Genomic DNA, 19,655 nt, shown 5'->3' on the forward strand with positions numbered 1-19,655 from the left:
ATACCATGCTGTGGTAGGCATCCCACATGTAAAGTAGAGGAAGATGGGCATGGATGTTAGCTCAGGGCCAGTCTTCCTCAACAAAAAGAGGAGGATTGGCAGCAGTTAGCTCAGGGCTAATCTTCCTCTGGAAAAAAAAAAAAACTAATACAATGCTGTATGTCCATTATATCTCAATAAAACTGGGGTAAAAAGAAGTAAGTAGTAACAGGGTAGGAAATAGAAGGAGGAACAGCTAACACTCTGTTCAGTATAGACTTGACCTAATAAAAGTAAAACTGATGGGTATCGTAACTACACTCCTATGGTTTTTATTTGGTCTGTTCATGTGTGTGTGCACACGTGTGTGTATACATGTACATGCCAGAAATTGCACCTAAGAAGTCTGATTCCAGAACCTGAAAGATCTGTGTACTTGTCACCTCCTTGGAAGCTCAAGGGATCATTCAATGTTAAGCCTTGGAACTTCCCTTCAAACATATCTAAAACAATTAAGAGGAGAGTAAAAAATTATGTTATTTAGAAGTCATAAAATCTCTGTATTCCATACTAAAAAGACATTAAGTGGCTTTTTTGTTTTAATTCTACCAGAAACAGCAAGAGTTTTACCAATGGTCTTGGAGACATTTTAAAATTCCAAACATCAAACTCTAACAGCATTTGTTGACACTGTTATAAGTTCATCCTATACTTAAAACAGGTTTAATTTTTTCTAGTAAACTGACACAGCCAAGACTCTTTCTTAATTCAAACCTTGCGACAGGTCAACAGAAATGTCAACATGTCACTGAAAAAAGAAAGACATTATGCCTTGCTCCGGAGACCTGGCAAAACCGCCTGTGAGATAGGCGTCAAAACTCTATCAAGAGTTCTTCGTAAGATAAATCAACGGAGGCTGAAACTTACCAGCGGAATCTTCTCAACTCTTTCAGGAGAAACTCCTACACGGGAAGCACAGTTCAGGACTGCGGTCATGTTACTACACAAGGAGGTGTTGTTATGGAGACAGCTTTGAAGGCTCCCTGGCAATCCCAGGGTATAATTAAGGCCAGTGGTCACAGAACAGCCAGCAGGGTGGTCTCCTTGGAAACCATCAAACATACATTTTCACAGGCACAGCAACTGTTCGGAATCAATGACTCTTTACATAGGTTTAAAAACATTGTGAATGGTGCATCAATTGCCTCTTTTGTTAGATAACGTCTGATTTAACAAGCTGTGAGAGACCTTGTCCTCACGCATGCTGAATTCCGAGCAGTGCCTGGAGCAGGCAGTCCACAAACCATTCACTACCTAGGACCAGTGAATACAAATGATAAATTCAGACCCAGGAAATCACTGGTTAATTTGGTGAAAGAATTAAACCAGCGGTTGACGGAGCCAAGGAGGGTCTGCCAACTGCTGGCACTCGCCATTCTAGGGCTGTCTCAATATTATTCAACCCTCTCATTAGGGTGGACAGTATTATTATGTGTTTACACGTGAGAAAATGAAGCACACACCTAGAGAGTGGCAGACCTGGGACTCAAAGTTGGGTCAAAATTAAGTCTTGGTCTGGGATTATATGACTCTACATAATGCTCTGTGTTTACATAGCACTTTGTCACTCTCCAGCTATTTTCACATACATTATCTATTTTCTGCTTTTACCTTGAAACATTCAGGGGCCCAAGTTCTAGAATCTTCTAATTTTGCTATATTTTACCCCTTCTTCCTCGCCTCCTTGCTCTACTTCTGCACTCACCACACACTGCAGGTTTGAAGCCTCACGTGGGACCCTGTCTAAGAACGCTTCCCCATCTTCCACCTGGAGGGCGAGAGCAGCATTCTACCCCAAGGAGCAGCAATGGGAAGGGAAGCCCCATGCCATAAGCATGAATTTTGACTGTTCAAACTCTAAATAAAAACAGGAACAAACATTCCAATCAAGCACTTGTAGTATTTACACACAATTTTCCACGAGAGAAGGTGGAATTTAGTAAGAGGGATGGAAGAAGGTCAGTTTGCTGAGTGGTTTCCTATTTTATTCTGTTCGGTTCTATTGGAGACTTTAAAATCTGGCAAATGCTTTATTAAGTAGGCACTGATAATTAATGATATGGCTCTTTGCAGATCATCATTATATATAAACCTACAATTGAATGTAAACCTATCAGCATTTAGTCTTAAATATCAGATACAGTCAACACTGTCAGAGCACATTAGAATCAGAACATTTTTGAGCTATCTTTAGACACTAGTCCAGACTCCTTGCCTTACAGATGAAACAGCTGAGGACTAGAGGGGCTCAGCACACAGCGACCAAAGCCAACAGTGAGTACTTTTCCCCCTGAAACTTCAGTCCCTCTACCACAAGGCTCATGGGAAAGCCTCCCTCCTATCTATCACTGCCCTTCAGAAAAAAGGCTTTCCTCTTTCTCTAAAGCCAGCCCCCAACCTCCTTCCACCTCCATTGAACCTTGTTCTCCCAGTTTCCCCTGACTCTCCAGCATCTTTAAATCTCTCTGTAACAGGGTGTCTTCTAGTTTCATGCATGTCCTTCTTTTCCTAGAAAAGAAGTTATCTTCCCTAGATCAGCTCTCCCCCTGCCGACCCCCAATCACAATCTTCTATCCACTTCTTGTGCGTTCTTGAGCATTTATGATCCATCTCTGCCCCACTCCCACCCCTGCCGTTTTACCAAAACTGTTTCCTCAAAAGCTAGCGATATCCTTGCTCTCGTCTTTTCTCAATCTGGTGGCATTTTGCTTTTACTCCTTAAAACGCTTCCTTAGACTTCCCCTCACTGAACTTTCCTGGTTCCCTCTCCCACCTCCTGGCTAGTACCTCTCTCTCCGCTCATTATTGGTCTCTGGCATCCAAGTATCTCTGAGGTAAGTCCTAGGCCTCTGCTCTGCCCAAATCCTTTCCCTCTCTCAGTGAGCTCATCGATTCATTCATTTTCTTGATTTCAGCTTCATCTTCACAGGTGAGGCCCAAAAGGACATGCAGAGTTCTGAGCTCTCCCCTACATTTCACTCCATGTTTCCAACGCAAAACAGCTCCATTTAGATGTTTTTTCACCATCCACATTTGTTTAAAATATATTTCACTGGGTTTCCTCCCCAAGCATGTCCTGTCACAATCACCACTGTTGCTGGCTGTAATGCCATGGATCTCCCATGTGTCTAGCTGCAAACTTTGCAGCCATCTGTGATCTTCTCCATCCATCACTCCTAGCCCCACACTCTCAGCACACACTCCCTCCTGTTCTAAAATGATGAGTCTTCGTCTTCTAATTGTTTTATCACATCACACCACAATTATAAGACAAATTCAATGATTAAAATTTAGTTTTCTTCAAATTGTCAGGCAAGTTGACCTTTCATCTTTATTCTTGCCATCACTACCTTGATTTGCCTCCCTTCTAAATGCTTGGAACACATTTCCAATCTGTTTAAAGCACCACTGCCATATTAACCTGCTTAAAACATTATTCACCTGTGGGCAGTCCCATTCAGGGGTTCACAGTGGTCTCTGTGGCGCGTTTCCCCTCACACCTCCGCACTCTGCTCCTCCTCTAGTCAAATTCATTTCCTCACGGTTCCCCACAGCATATCCTGCCTTGGGGGCCCTGCCACTGGTCCTGGAGGCCCTCATTCCATTTTCCTACCTGTCCCAGGCAACCAGCGCTTGTAGGGGCCAGTTCAGTGGCTCTGCAGCCTCAGCCTACTCACAGAGCTCTCCCTTCTTCCAACTCCTGAAGTCAGTGTCGTCCGGATCAGCAATGTTCTCTAATAGTCTCACCCTTGTCACTTCTACCTTCTGCTCTGGACTATAAGATGCCTCAGGCAGGCACTACCCATATACTAATGCATTCCCCCACCCCACATTCCAAAGGTTCCCTAATTAATGCTGACTGATGGGTAGAATCAGGCCCCAAAAGAGGGCCATTCAAAGAGAGACCATATACCTTGATATAAGACACTTCTAATACAACCAAAACGATAAGAATCCAGTACGTCTTAAAATCCCATGGAATAACAGCTGTTTCAGCAGGCAGTAAACTATGACACCGTTGGGGAAGGGACTGGGGGAGGCAAGCGAGACGCCTAGGGCGTGACATTTAAGGAGGCACTCATTCATTCTCAGGTGCCAACCCCACACTTCATGGCCCTGAGAGGGCCACCCTACTCCCTGCCTTGTGCACAGTAAAGATGAAACTCTAACAATCAAAAAACAAACTAAACCAAATCAAGAGACAGATTCTAGACAAGATAAAGAAAAATTCTTTTCCCAGGGCTATAAAAAGAACAGACCAGAAAACCACGAACAGACTTGGTTTCTGGTCTACTACTGCCTTCGGGGTCCTAAATGGTGGCAGCAACTATGGCATTAGCTTAAAGGAAGAAAGCACTCTATGGAGACAGCTCTGAAATGCGGAGCGAACACCGGATCCTTGGGACCCCAGCAGGCAGGTGCTGCTGTCTGGGGGTGCCTCTCCCTTCTGGCTCACCCTCAACACAAATGCACTGTGGCCTCAGGTGCTTCTTCCCAACGGATTCTGAGAATGCCAGTTGGTTTGAAGCTAACAAGGATGAGACACGGCACTAACTCAATCCAGGAAGAATTCTCATATGAGAACTTAACTTTCCTGGAGAAACCCACAAGCAGAAAAACTGAAAGTCACACCACATTTTCTTTATACGTCTACACATTTCACTGCTTTTCTCTTAAATTTATTCAATTTTTCCTGAATCTGTGCTTTACAAGTGGGGAGGGATCCCAAGATTTTATGAAGATGCAGTTAGATTTCACATGGATGAATTTGCCAAAACGAAAGGAGGAATTTTTTTAAAGTTGCTAAATATTGTTATTTTTAGCTTCTTAGAATGTCTCTCGAATTCCCAAAAAGAAAAACAATACTAACAGTGATAACAATATAAAGTGACTTAGATGGCACTTTTTTTCCATGCTGAGCACTCTCAACCCAAGGAAGATACTGAGAAAAACGGGGACCAGAGAGAAGCATGGATGTCTTCCCTCAGAACTGGGAAGTAACGAAGTTGATGTGACAATTTCATACAAAATGGCAGAGAACGAGTCCTTTTGGAGCAAGAAAAAGACACTGTCAGCCCCTGAATGACCTCCTTGCCTGTGTATCTTTAAGTTTTTCACAGAATCCAAATTCTCCTCTGGGGCCAACGGAACATCGTTCTGAGTCACTTTCCGAGTATGCTGGCACCTAGCAGAGTCACAATGACATCATGGGGAAACACTGTATTGCTAAATAGAATTATGTATTTAAAATGTCAGCACATTTTGATGTGCAGGTGGCCTAAAGAATGGGTAAATATTCTGCTACTGAGGATAACAGAGTTTGTTTTCAAATAGAAAAGAAAAAGGAGAAAGAGAGAGAAATTGCTTGATGTACTGAGGCTGGAGAGACCTTAACGGCTCATCTAACCCAATCCTCCACATTTAAGAAGGATTAGCATTAAACCACAGCAGCCAATTAAAAATCCTTCCACTTTTGAATTAACTACAGAGGAGGAAATTATAAAAAAATAAGATAAATAAAAAGGAGACTCATGCAAGTAGTAGCGAAATAGGCAAAGCCACATATAGTCATGCACCGCATAAGGACCTTTCAGTCAACGACGAACCACAGGGATGACGGTGGTCCCTTCAGATTAGTACCATACAGCCTAGGTGTGTAGTAGGCTATACCGTCTCAGTCTGTGTAAGTGCTGTAGAGGAGGAAGAGATTTTCCTCTACCCTTCTAGGTTCTTCTGGCTTGTCTAAGAACTAAATTGACATGAGACAGATTAACAGGAGAAAAACAACCAAAAGTTTAACAACATGTACACAAGGGAGAAACCCAGGAAAAATGAGTAACTCACCAAAATGCCAAAGCCCTCACCTTAAATACCATCCTCAGCTAAAGATGAAAAAAGATGCTGGGAGTGAAGAAAGCCAGAGACCTCAAAGGGAAGAAAGGCAAGTCACGAGTAGATGAAAAGGAGCAAACATTTGGAAAACAAGTGTTTGGCCACACAGAAACAGAAGAACACAGAGAAGAGCTCAACGAACAGGCTTCTCTAGGCTCCTCCGTGTCCACCACCTGGTTCATGTGAGGCTAAGGTGCCAGCTTGTTTCCTGAGACAGGTTTTTTCAATCTGAATTCTTTTAGGCAATTAAGGAGGATGAAACAAGAAAAACTCTCTGAGTCTTTTCCTTCTTAAAAATAATCAGCCTGGGCTTGGCCCCATTGCCCAGTGGTTAATGTTCTGTGCACTCCGCTTTGATGCCCTGGGTTGACAGGTTCAGATCCCAGGGGAGGACCTCCCCCACTCACCAGCCATGATGTGGAGGTGTCTCACGTACAAAAAAATAGAGGAGGATTGGCACAGATGTTAGCTCAGTGCTAATCTTCCTCAAGCAAAAAAGAGGAGGATTGGCAGTGGATATTAGCTCAGGACGAATCTTCCTCAGCAAAAAAAATAATAATAATAATAACAATAATAATAATCAGCTTAAAATAATCCTCATGTTAAAGAGACACATTTTGGGGTGGCAAAGTTTGCTCCCCTTCAGTACACGCTATGATGTTTGCACAATGACGAAATCACCTAATGCGTTAATCGATGCATGACTGTACACAGGAAAAATGTGCTTCCTGATCCTAAGACAAGATGTAAGCATGATTCTTTGAGCGTTATTGCTTTACAGCTTTCAGGGATGATTTACATGCCATAAAATTCACCCACTGTAAATGTAAAATTCAACGATTTTTAGTAAACACACTTAAAAAATTAATTTAAATGATGGTGCAACTATCACCACAACGCAGCTTTAGAACTTTTCCATTACCTAAAAAAATTCCCTCAAGCCCACTTGTAGTCAACCTCTGCTCCAAGAAACCATCAGTATGCTTTTGGTCTCTATAAATTTGCCTTTTTTGGAAATTTCACGTAAGTGGAATTATACTATGTGTATTCTTTTGTGACTGGCTTCTTTCACTTAGCATAATGTTTTTGAGATTCATCATGTGGTAGCAATGTATTAACAGTCCATTCCTTTTTATTGTTGAATAGTATTCCATCGTATGTATATACTACATCCTGTTTATACATTCACCAGTTGATGGACATCTACATTCTTTCCAGTTTTTGGCTGTTATGAATAATGCTGCTATGAGCATTCGCGTATAAGTCTATTTCCAACACATGCTTTCAATTCTCTTGGATGAATTCCTAGGAATAGAATTTCTGGGTTATATAGTTAGTTTATGCTTAACCTTTTAAGAAACTACCAAACAGACTTCCAAACTGGCTATACCATTGTGCATTCCCTTCAGTAATTTATGAGGGTTCCAGTTTCTCCATATCCTCGTCAGCACTTACTATTACTTACATTTTTTTACTATAGCCCTCCTAGTGGGTGTGTAGTGGTATCTCATCGTGGTTTTAATTTGCATTTTCCTAATAACTAATGATGTTGAGTTCCTTTTCATGGACTCATGAACCATTCATACATCTTCTTTAGTGAAACGTCTATTCAAGTCTTTTGACCTTTCTTTTTTTAAAGATTGGCACCTGAGCTAACAACTGTTGGCAATCTTCTTTTCTTGTTCTTCTTCTTCTTCTCCCCAAAGCCCCCCAGTACGCAGTTGTGTATTCTAGTTGTGAGTGGCTCTGCCTGTGTTATGTGGGACGCTGCCTCAGCATGACTTGAGCGGTGCCATGTCCACGCCTAGGATCCAAACGGGTCAAACCCCGGCCACCAAAGCGGAGCATGCAAACTTAACCACTCGGCCCTGGGGCTGGCCCCTGACCATTTTTAAATTGGGTTGTATACATTCTCATTGAACTGTAAGAATTCTTTACATATTCTCAATACAAGTCTTTCATCAGACATACAATCTGAAAATATTTTCTCCCAGGCTGTGGCTTATCTTTTCAATTTCTTAATGGTGTCTTTTAATTTGTAAGAGATATTAATTGAAATGAAGTCCAATTTATCAACTACTTTATGGCTCATGCTTTTAGTGTCATGTTTAAGAACTCTTTGCCTGACCCAATGCCATTAAGATTTTTTCCTATGTTTTCTTCTAAGAGTTTTCTAGTTTTAGCTCTTACATTTAGGTCTATGATCTATTTTGAGTTAACGATGTGAGGCAAGGGTCTAAGTACTTTTTTTTTTGGCATATGGGTATCTGAATGTTCCAGCCCCATTTGTTGAAAAGAAAATTCTTTCCCCATTGAATTGCCTTGGCACCACTGTTGAAAATCAATAGACCATGAATGCCTATCCTTACACCAATACCACAACGTCTTGATTACTCTAGCCTAACACAGCGAGTTTTCACATTCTGTAGTTTAAGTCCTCCAACTTTGTTTTTCTTTTTCAAAACTGCTTTGGCTACTGCATTTCCAAATACATTTTAGGATCAGTTTGTGAATTTGTACAAAAAGCCTATTGGGATTTTGTTGAGGACTGCATTCAGTCCATTGATCAATTTAGGAAGAATTACCATCTTAACAATACTGAGTCTCTTCATTTATTGAGATCTTCTTTAATTTCTCTCAGAAAGGTTTTTTAGTTTCCTGTATATGAATCTGGCACTACTTTGTTAAATTTCTAAGTATTTTTTTTCTTTTTGATGCTTTTGTGAGCAGAATTGTTTTCGTAACTTCATTTTTATGAACATGACTGTTCATTACTAATATATAAAGCTATGATTGATTTTTGTACATCGATCCTACATCCTGAGACCTGGAGAAACTGTTTATTAGCTCAATTAATATTTTTACAGATTCCTTAGGGTTTTCTACATATAGGATAATGTCATCTGTGAGTATATATTTTTTTCTTTACTGCACTGCCCAAAACCTCCACTATAGTATAGAAAGAAGTAAGAGTGAACACTTGTGCTGCTCCAATCTTACGGGGAAAGTATCGTCTTTCACCATTAAGTACAATGCTAGCTATAGGTCTCTCACAGACTCCCTTTATCAGGTTGAGGAGGTTCCCTTCTGTTACTAGTTTGTTGCAAGTTTTGAATCATGACTGGATGTTGGATTGTGTCAAATGATTTTTCTGTACCTATTGACATGACTATGTATTTTTGTTCTTTACTTTATTAAGATAATGTATTACATTAATTTTCATATGTTAAACCAACTTTGCATTCCTGGGATAAATCTCACTTGATCATGGTATATAATCCTTCTTATACATTGCCAAATTTGGTTTGCGAGTATTTTGTTAAAGATCTATGTTCACAAGAGATCTATGTTCATGAGGGATATTGGTCTGTAGTTTTCTTGTGATTTTTTTTGTCTGGCTTTAGTATCAGTGTAACTTACGTTACAGAATAAACTGGGAGTTATCCCCTCGTCCTCTACTTTCTAAAAGAATTTGTAAAGAAAAAATATTTCTTCTTTAAATATTTGATAGAACTCATCAGTAAAGGCAATTGGGCCTGAGTTTTTCTTTGAGGAAAGGTCTTTAATTACTGCTTGCATCTATTTACTTGTTATGGATGTATTCAGATTTTCCATTTCTTCTGAGTCAGTTTCCCTAATTTGTGCCTTCCTGGGAATTTGTCCATTTCAGCTAAATCACCTAATTTGCTGGCATATAGTTATCCATAATATATGATCCTTTTAGTTTCTATAAGATCAGTAGCGATGTTGCTTCTTTCATTTCTAATTTTGATAATTTGTATCTTCTTTCTTATTTATTTGGTCAGTCTAGCTAGAGGTTTGTCAATTTTGTTGATGTTTTCAAAGAAACAAAATTGATTTTACCTATTGTTTTTCTATTTTCTACTTCATTAATTTCCACTCTAAACTTTATCATATCCTCTCTTCTGTTGGCTTAGGGCTTAGTTTGCTCTTTTTTAAGTTTCTTAAGGTGGGAGCTTACGTTTTTGATTTGAGACCTTTCTTCTTTTCTGATATGGCTATAAATTTCCCTCTAAGCACTATTTTAACTGCATCCCATAAATGTTGTATTTTTGTTTTCATTTGATTCAAAATCTTTTAAATTTCCTTTGCGATTTCTTCTTTGCCCCATGGGCTATTTACAAGCATGTTATTTAATTTCCAAATAAATGGGATTTTCTTAGATTTTTTCTGTTGTGAATTTCAAATTTAATTCTGCTGCAGAGAGCATACTTTATGTGACTTAAAACGTTTTAGGGGCCGGCCCCGTGGCTGAGTGGTTAAGTTCGTGCGCTCCGCTTCTGCGGCCCAGGGTTTTGCTGGTTCGAATCCTAGGCACGGACATGGCACTGCTCATCAAGCCATGCTGAGGCAGCGTCCCACATGCCACAACTAGACGGACTCACAACTAAAAATAAACAACTATGTACCGGGGAGCTTTGGGGAGAAAAAGGAAAAATGCAATCTTTAAAAAAAAAGAACCAAAAAACATTTTAAATTTATTGAGACGTTTTGTGACCCAGGATAACACCTATCCTGGAGAATATTCCATGTGTGCTTGAGAAGAACCTATTCTGCAATCAGTAGGTGGAGTGTCATGTAAATGTCAGTATGTCAAGTTGGTTGATAGTATTGTTCAAGTCATCTATATCCTTCTGTATCTTTGCTTTTCTATCTAGTTATTCTATTAACTGTTGAAAGGAGAGTACTGGAATCGCCAACTATTAGTGTTGAATAGTCTATTTCTCCTTTTTATTCTGTCACTTTTTGCTTCATATATTGTGGAGTGCTATTGTTAGGTGTGTACACATTTACAACTCATATCTTCCTAATGTATTAACTCTTTTATAATTGTTAAATGTCCCTGTTTTTCTCTACTAATAGTTCCTGTCAAAAGCCTATTTTGTCTGATTTTAATACAGTCACTTCAGATAGCTCTCCTATGGCTCCTGTTTGCATGATTTATGTTTTTCCATCCTTTTACTTTCAGTCTATTTGTCTTTCAACCGAAGATGTGTCTCTGTTAGCATGTAATTGAATCTTGCTTTTTTAATCCAGTCTGACAATCTCTGCCTTTTGAGTATTTAGTCCATTCACATTTAATGCAATTATTGTTATGACTGCAAGCAACAAACCTCTCAGTGTTTATCTGGGAATGTCCTTATTTCTTGTTCATATTTGAAAGATAGCTATGCTGTGTATCAAATTCTTGGTTAACAGGTTTTTCTTTCAGCGTGTTAAATCTGTTATGTTACTGCCTTCTGGCCTCCATTGTTTTTGATGAGAACTCAGCCACTAATCTATTGTTGGTCTCTCATACGTGTTGAATCATTTTTCTTCTGCTGCTTCCAAGATTTTCTCTACGTCTTTCAACAGTTTGGTTATTATGTATCCAGGTACAGATCATTTTGTGTTTATCTTCCTTAGAATTCATTGAGCTTCTTATAAATTTGTTTTTCATCAAATTTGGGAAGTTTTAAGCCATTATTCTTTAGATATTTTTTTCTACCCCCTTCTCTTCTTATGGAGTTATTATACATACGTTGATATGCTTGATGTCCCACAGGTCTCTGAGGCTCTGTTCATAGGTCTTCAAGTTTTAAAAAACCTTTGTTCTTTAGATTGAAAAATTACTTTTTTTTTTACCTTCCAGTTCACTTATTCTTTCTCTTGTCATCCCAAATCTGTTATTGAGTATCTCTAGAGAATTTTTCACTTTATTTCAGTTATTGTACTTTTAATTCCAAGATTTCCATTTTTTAAAAATCCTTTCTCTCTCTTTATTGAGATTCTGTATTCACTGAGTCTCTCCTTTAGATCTCTGAACACACTTAAGTAGCTGCTTTACAGTCTTTTTCTTCTGATTCTTACACCTGAGGACAGATACTCAGACACAGTTCCTATTGACTGCTTTTTTCCTGTGCATGGACCACACTTTCTTGTTTTCTCTGAATGCCACTAATTGTTTTGCTGAATACTGGACATTTTAAGTAATAGATGGCAGCAACTCTGGATTCTGCCTTTTTCCCAGAAAATTGTTGTTGGTGTTGTTGTTTTGCTTGTTTAGTAAGTTGCCTGGACTAAGTCTGTGAAATCCGTCTCCCACATAAGGTACAGTTGCTGCTGTCTTTACTCAATGTTTTTCTTGTTTTGTTTTGAAGCCTGACTTCCTAGGGGTCATTCCCATGCCTGCATAGCTTAGTGTTCTGGCAAAGACTAGTCGGAGGTTTTGCTCAAACACCTTGAGCCAGAAAGGCATCTTCTCTCTGCTTCTGACTCAGCATGTGGGCTGGGGAGCACAGCGAAGCTTCAGGCTGTTTTCCTGTCTGCCCTAACTTTTACTTCCTCCTGGTTCTCTCACATCTGCCCCATGTGGGCACAACAGGCTCTGCTGGCCAGGGACAGCAGATGGATATCAGGGCACACCCCTTCCCTGCTGTGCATGCACGCAGACTAAGGGCAGTCTGGGATACACGGAGATACACGGAGAGCGCTCAAGCCCCTGCTGGCTGTCTCACCTCCCAGAACTACCTATGAAGTCCCCAGCTAGACCACCGGTCCATTGTTAGACCCAAAGAGGCCTGTAAACTCAAGCTAGTGGAGCTACTGGCTCTTCTTGTTCATTTACCACTGACGTGGCTGCCTTAACTGACAATGCTCCAAATAGAGTGAGCCTTTTCCAGAAGCAGCAGCAAAGTTGCTGGTTTTCACAGTCTGCCCTGCTCTGGTTGAAATATTACACTGACAGAGCTGCAGAGAAGGGGATGGGAGAAATCCTAGGCAAGAATGCCACAAACTCACGCTGCTCCTACCCAAAGTTTAGTAGTTTTCATAAACAAATGCTTCTCAGTCTGTTGTATGCCTTCGGTCAATTTTTAGAAGCTGAAAAGGACATTTCTGATGGTCTTTTTTCAGCTTTCTAGTTGCTTTTTAGGGAAAGTATTTGTCAACCTCCTCATTCTGTCACGCTGGAGGTCAATATCTCAGCCATGTTCCGCTGGAATTACAATTATTAATGCTATTAAAAAGTAGACCATGCAGGTGAAAACATCACCGTGAAATCTTATTTTCAAAGAAAAATGTTTGTTTTTGTTTTCTGGAGGGAACAATCAATCAACAAACACAGCAATGACTAACAGCACAAGTTTCAATGACTATTTCTTTAGACTAAATTAATTAAGAAATCTCACTCCTCAGAAGCAACACCTAGGGCCCTGCAACTTGACTCCTTCATAGATATTAGAGAAACGAAATGCTCCTCGAGAATGAAGCTAGTCCCAAAACATTTGCTAGGATTGTGCAGCCCACAGCTGCTTTTCTGTTCCTTCTGTTTCTTCTTATTTGCCCACCTCTCTATTTTATGCTTCGACCATGGTCAATCAGATACACAACAGGCATTCTGATAACAGTCCCTTTCTTGAAGGTTTGATCAAAGTCCCTCAACCTGTCCATTTATCTACTTTCCTTTCTCTATCACCGCTGATGGGCTGAGACCTCCTGGTCAAGTCCCTTGAGCTCTGACACCCAGAACCCCAAGGAAGGAAAACAAGAACTTCCCCATGCACTCAGGAGTCCAGTAATTGAGAACTGGAAAAGGGTTAGAGGTTTAGCAAAACTTTATTTCCAGAAATTAAAGCTCATGGAAGTTAAGGGGTCTACCCAGGTCACATTCCAGGAGCATGATAAAGATTGATTATGCAGTACTGATAAAATAGGCAGAAGTCCTCACAAATTGCTACCTGAATGAGTGGAAGGATCAGGCTCAAGACCATTGACTAGAAATGAGTTCATGAAGCTCAAACCTGACGCAACACAGGCTCTGAGAACGCTGGACACAGAGGCCCTGGGATTAACTCCTCCCACCCCTGCCCTCTCTCTTACCTTAGCAAAGAAAATCCAGGCTGCACACTGCCCCGGGGCCATGAGGCTTTTCAGCTTCACTGAGCTGAGCATGAGAAAGAATCCTAAAAATCCACTGGAGGGAGAAAACAACCTTTTGTTAGTATGGCTTGTCTTCCTTCAGCCAATAGCTAACTATTTTCTCTCACATTTTACCAGTGAATTTCTAATTATTACACAACCTCTATCTCAGCTATGTTTTCTAGCATCTCTGGATAAAAACACCAAAATTATAAAACTCTTTAAGTTCTACTTTGTGAAGGAGTGGAGATGAGAGCACTTCACTGGAGGTGGGGAGAGGGTATCGAAATTTGGGAGCTCTCTACCTAAATCACAAAAGAAAAGAAATGTGGAGGACAATATCTCCTGCTCCCTCCCATATTATTTCTGGAGTTTGGTGCTTGTCTAGGTAGAGCTTCATTTTTTTGCAAGCAGAACAAACTCCCAGGAAAAGAATTTCAAAGTGAAACTCATCATGTGAGGACAGAGGGCCTGGACGGGGCCTAGGTTCAAGGTAAGAACCTGAAGGGGAGAGCTGGTCCAGTAACAGCAGTTCCCCAAACCAGGCCGACCTTCAGGGAAGCTATGCTTTGGGAATGATGCCTAGGCCCTTGTGTGTGACCTGAAAGAGCCCCTACTATGGGAGCCTGAAGTTGGAGCAGCATCTTGGGGGCTATTCAGAGATCTGGACCAACAAAGCATGGGCACAGCAGCAGACAGGGAAATAGTGGCCTGAGCTGGAACCATTTCCAAAAGCATCACTGTGTAGCCAAGGCCAAAGCAAAAGGAACTCCAAACAGAGTGGTCACTCCTCCTGGCATGTAGAGGCAGGGCAACTGGGAAAGGGTGTGGCAGAGACACCCCAAGAGAGAGGCTGACTTCCTGCTAATATATGCAAGTGGGGGCTTGAACACGATTTTTATTTGAAATTGAAAACTGAAAAGCAAGAGATACAACCAGTTATACTCCAAGCTAGAGACAGGTTGGATGGGCTGTGCCTCATTTAGGCACTAGCATGTGGCCCCAACCCAGATCATGAGCTCTGAGAGGGAGGGGCCCAGTCTTGGGCATCTCTTTGATTTTCCTAACAGAGCCAAACACGGTGCCTTGGTCCTGGCAGGTATTACATAAAGGTCTGTCAGGTTTACTTGGAAACAGGCTGAATTGAATTAAACACACCTAAGGCCAAATTTCACAGAAATGTGTGCCTTCACTTCATTAGGTTAGATTAGTTCGCATCCACACTCTTGGGGCAGGACCAGAGACAGGTCTCCCTTCTGTCTATTTCAGCCTGTCTGGCCCAGGTGACCTGCCAAGTTCATTCAGACTTGCATCTGCAGTCGTGGAGGACACCTGAAAGTGACAACTCTCAGTCTGAGATGTGGTCCTGGGGAAACCAACACATTCTTAAAAGAGGTTAAGCTTTGTACTAAAGCCAAGGAGTAAAATGCAACAGAGAGTTAAATCAAGTCAAATAAAGACTTGCAAATTTTTTAAATAAAAACCCCTGATTTTTCATGTTGGGTTATGAGAAACTTGGAGATTAAAAGGGACAGAAATGGAGCCAGAATGTCACCCCACAAAGCCAACACCAAGGGCTGTAGACTGTGTTGCTTTGTTCCAAACAACCCAGCAGCAGTGGCCGCCTCTGCCCCCTCTGTCTGTGCTGCCGAATAAGCGAAGGGCAACAGTCCCCAGGCACCGGAGCAGCACCGACACCCACAATCCTCGCTAAGGGGCAGGTCACAGACAGGACCCAGGAAGGTGAATTCTCTCAGGATGTTCCAGAGCTTTTCTGAGGATGGTAATTAAATCATTCTGAGGTTCAAATGCTGAAACAAACTCCATAATATTGATTTTTTTGTGTGTCCTAATACACTCCCACCAGAAACAGTATCTAGCCACATATAAGCTTTTTGACTCTCTCTAAAAAGAATCACTCCTGCACAAAGTAGAATCTTCCATGTGTGGGAATAGTGGTCTGACTTTTATGGAGCAATTGCTCACGGTTTGCTTATATTTTACTTACAGTCAACACAAGCAGATAGTAATAACGGCCACCAGGCATGATGCTTAGGGCTTTACATATCTTATTTAATTCACATAATACCCTGTGTTGGAATTATCTTTCCATTTTACACACGAGAAAACTAAACCAAGCCTCGGGAGAACTAAGATAACTTGCCCAAAGACCACACAATTAGCAAGCAGCAAGGCTGGCCTTCACCCCAGGCCTGGAATTTCCACCACATCAGAAAGCATGCTCTGAGACTGTCCACAAAAGTCTGTCTACTTCGCAGCAGAACAGGGTCGAGAGAAGTGGGGATCATGTCAGGAAAAGGGAGACAGGATGGGTATGAACTTCTGTATATCAAATTCTATTCATTTAATTGGTCTACATCCCTCAGGACTTCCTAAGGCCAAATAGCAGTGATCACCTTGCTGTCCAGACATCTCCTAGTCACAGCTTTCCAAAATCTGTTTCTCAGAGTCTTGGGGTTCAGTCAAGGGTTTTTGGAGGTTGCCCTTCAGAAACAAGAGGGAGGGGCTGGCCCAGTGGCGCAGTGGTTAAGTGCGCACGTTCCGCTTCAGCGACCCGGGGTTCCCCAATTCGGATCCCGGGTGCAGACATGGCACCGCTTGGCACGCCATGCTGTGGTAGGCGTCCCACATATAAAGTAGAGGAAGATGGGCATGGATGTTAGCTCAGGGCCAGCCTTCCTCAGCTAAAAGAGGAGGATTGGCAGCAGTTAGCTCAGGGCTGATCTTCCTCAAAAAAAAAAAAAAAAAAGAAATAAGAGGGAGGCCAAGGTGAAAGTCAAGAGGGTGCAATTCTGGACCCTAACTTTTCCTTGAACTGAATCAGTTTCATCTAGTGAGGTTCTGTTTAAGAATTGTTCATGGAGGGGGAAAAAAGGGGGAATTCTAGCTCTTCCACAAGGTTGAAAATCACTGTCCCAGCTGAGGAACTTATGAAGGACAGGGGTCCTCCAAGGCCCTGGGCCAGCCCTGAGCACCTGAGGGTGTTCCTATCAACCCTCTGATGGCCAAAGGAGCTGCCTCCGCACCTGCACCTGCCACCAGTCTCTTCTGTCACTCATTGAGGTAATTGGCCAAGAGGCTGGACTTTATGAAGACACAGCTGGTAGTACAGAAACACAAATTAACAGTGTGAGGGGTTTCATGAGGTAAGATTACCTGGCACAGCAGCTGCCATGGAATCTGTAGAAATACAGGAACGGAAAGTCCAAGACGCTGAAGAGGTCACCTAAGGGGCACAGCATGGGTGAAACAATGGCCCACAAAGCCCACACACCCCCTGCGCCCAGCTGCCAGAAATGCAAGGTGAGGGTCCAGCACAGCAGCCCTCTGAGCACTGCCTGCCCAGCACTGAACTCACTCTGGCATTCCTACAGTTCCTATGTTATTAGCGTTGTCTTATAATACTCATCATTGTATGACAATAATAATGCCCATTTAGTGACAGTCTGCCCTGGGCAGGGCCCCATGTTAAAGCTTTATGCACATTATCTCTTTCAACCCTTATAACAACTCTGTGAAATTTCATTATCCTCACTTTTAACTGGAGCTCAGAGAAGTTAAGAGATTTATCTAAAATTGCACAACTCTTGAATTGTGGAGCCAGAATGCAAACCCCAGTCACTCCGAACCCTAGGATCTTCACTCTTCGCCAGCAGCCAGCCCTCCCCAAGGCAGAGTGGAAGACAAAAACAATCTTTTTTTAAAGATTCTTCTATACTTCTCTGCCTGTGTCTAAATAAAGACTGTGAATGCCTGCCTCTGACATCTTTTTTCACGTTTGTGTCGAACCACTGCAGAGACAGTGCAGGCGAGAGACCGACCGTGCATACTCATTTTAGTTTAAGGTCTAAAGGCTACATTTATTTCTAGTGAAGTAAGTTCATTCTTTTAGTTCTACTTGATGCAAGAGGAAATAATCACACATATTGGCTGCTTCCCTCGCTGGAATCTGAACTTGGTCACAAACAAGAAGTCAGGAGATTAAAAAAGCAGAAAGCCTTCCAAAAATGTCCAGAGAAAAGGAATTAAGCATTTCCACAGCAGATAGCTTAATCCTTCCAAATCTGGAATTTCTGAGACTCCGGAGGAGCTGGGCCTTACAGGCTCAGCCTTGGTCTATGTCTCTCAGTTCTGGATGGACTGGGGCAAGAAGGGCTGATTCTTCGGAGAATTCACAGTATATTAGGTGTGCAGGAACACAGGCAGCATGTCCTTCATCACTACATTTATTAATCAGGAGTTCAGAACAAGAGACACACCAGACTGCCCCACTTCCTCAGAGATCTAGATGATTTCAGATGATTCAACCATCTATTGGGAAGGGAAGTTCTCTGGAGAGTTGTTTTTATCATGACTATTGTTATTTGTTTTGTTTTGTTTTGTTTGCGCACATGTGTGTCTGTTTAACTAAAAGGGGAGGGTCTCCTGGGATCCAGTTCTCATGCAGCCAACAAGAGGCTGAGAGTTCCTGTCCTCCTCCTGCAACGATTCCACCACATACCTCTATCGACACTCGGGACCTCTGTCGGTGGAGGGACTTTGTAAATGACATCATCAGGCTCAGAGGTCTAGTGCACCAAGAGCACCATCTGAAGTCCCTTTCCCCACAGATGCCACAGCAGAGGTAGCCTGGGCGCCCCAGTCCTGGAGGGCGCCAGAGCCCCCGTTCAAGTGGGTGAAGGGCTGTCTGTGGAGCACTGGCTGTGTCTCTTTGGCAGCTGTTGGTTCCTGGCCCTTTCCCAACTTCCCCCTCAGCATGAGAGAAACTGCAGCGCAGTCAGTGTGATAATGAGGAACGGGCAGAGAGGGAGCAAATTAAACGCAGGATCTTGAGACTCCTCTCAGCACCCAGCCTTTCATGAGAAACGCTCCAGGGAAGTGAACTGGACTGACGGCGCGTTGGCAACCTTTACAGCCCAGCCCAGGCTATGGAGGGGTCTAAAGAGCGGTGGAGTGGTCAGAGGTAGAGTGGGAGGGAGGAAGATGGAGAAGATACCATGATCCTAGGGAATTTACCAGTTAGACAATAACCCTCACCCAAATCCTGAAGACTAATCCTATAAATTATTGACAGCGGGAGAGAGAGAGAGAATAACTCACTCTTATCTTTGAGCCATTTCTAAAACCTCCACATCTTTCTCACACAGCACTTAGCTGACTCCATGCCTGTCCTTCCTTCTAGAACTATCATGTCCTTGAGAGCAGGGGCTCTATCTTACTCATCACTTGCATTCACTGTGTTAGGACCATCCCAGCATACAACATATGACATCCTAACATATAACAAGCACTCCTGAACAGAGAGTGTCTGAAAGGCCTAAACCCCACTTGCTCTCCCTGGAGAGAATGTCCCCTACACTTTCCAGCTGACTATGCTGGCCTCAATCTCAAACTGACCCCAGATGCGTCCCCTCTGATGCCTTCAGCCTGCCTTCTCCTTTACTAAAGTTGCGCCCCTAAACAGAGACGGTGCACGCCGACCTCCAAACAGCGGAAGTTAGTGACTGTGCTACAAACAGCCCTGGAGCTATTGCAGTGCGCGGCTGGCTGGCCGGCCCAACCACATGAGAATTAGATCCAGGAGCCTAAAAGCTTTGTAAAGATGCTCAAAAGACAACACGGCTGTACCATCTAGCGCAGAATGCACAATTTAAGCACAAACTAAGTGGTTTGAGAGTTGTGAACACGTTTTGTGGCATCAACTTGCAGCTCATGCAATGAAGTCTGAGTTGGGCCTTCATTTTTGTATTCTACGGTTAAAATTCTGCTGACTCGCTCAGTGA

At 42.3% G+C, this 19,655-nt stretch overlaps 1 protein-coding gene across 3 annotated transcripts in view; it reads right to left on the reverse strand.

Moving 5' to 3' along the window:
• The window catches only part of TMEM241 (transmembrane protein 241), a 117,783-nt gene that overhangs the window by 35,161 nt on the left and 62,967 nt on the right, over positions 1 to 19,655 (reverse strand). For all 3 annotated transcript variants that reach the window (XM_046672367.1, XM_046672365.1, XM_046672366.1), the window contains 2 exons: positions 17,029 to 17,098; positions 13,813 to 13,906 (listed from right to left, as the gene is read on the reverse strand). In XM_046672367.1, coding sequence (XP_046528323.1) covers positions 13,813 to 13,906; positions 17,029 to 17,098 — 164 coding nt within the window. The remainder of the gene's footprint in view (positions 1 to 13,812; positions 13,907 to 17,028; positions 17,099 to 19,655) is intronic.

This window comes from Equus quagga, chromosome 9 (genome assembly GCF_021613505.1).
Source record: "Equus quagga isolate Etosha38 chromosome 9, UCLA_HA_Equagga_1.0, whole genome shotgun sequence".
Lineage (NCBI taxonomy): Eukaryota > Metazoa > Chordata > Mammalia > Perissodactyla > Equidae > Equus > Equus quagga.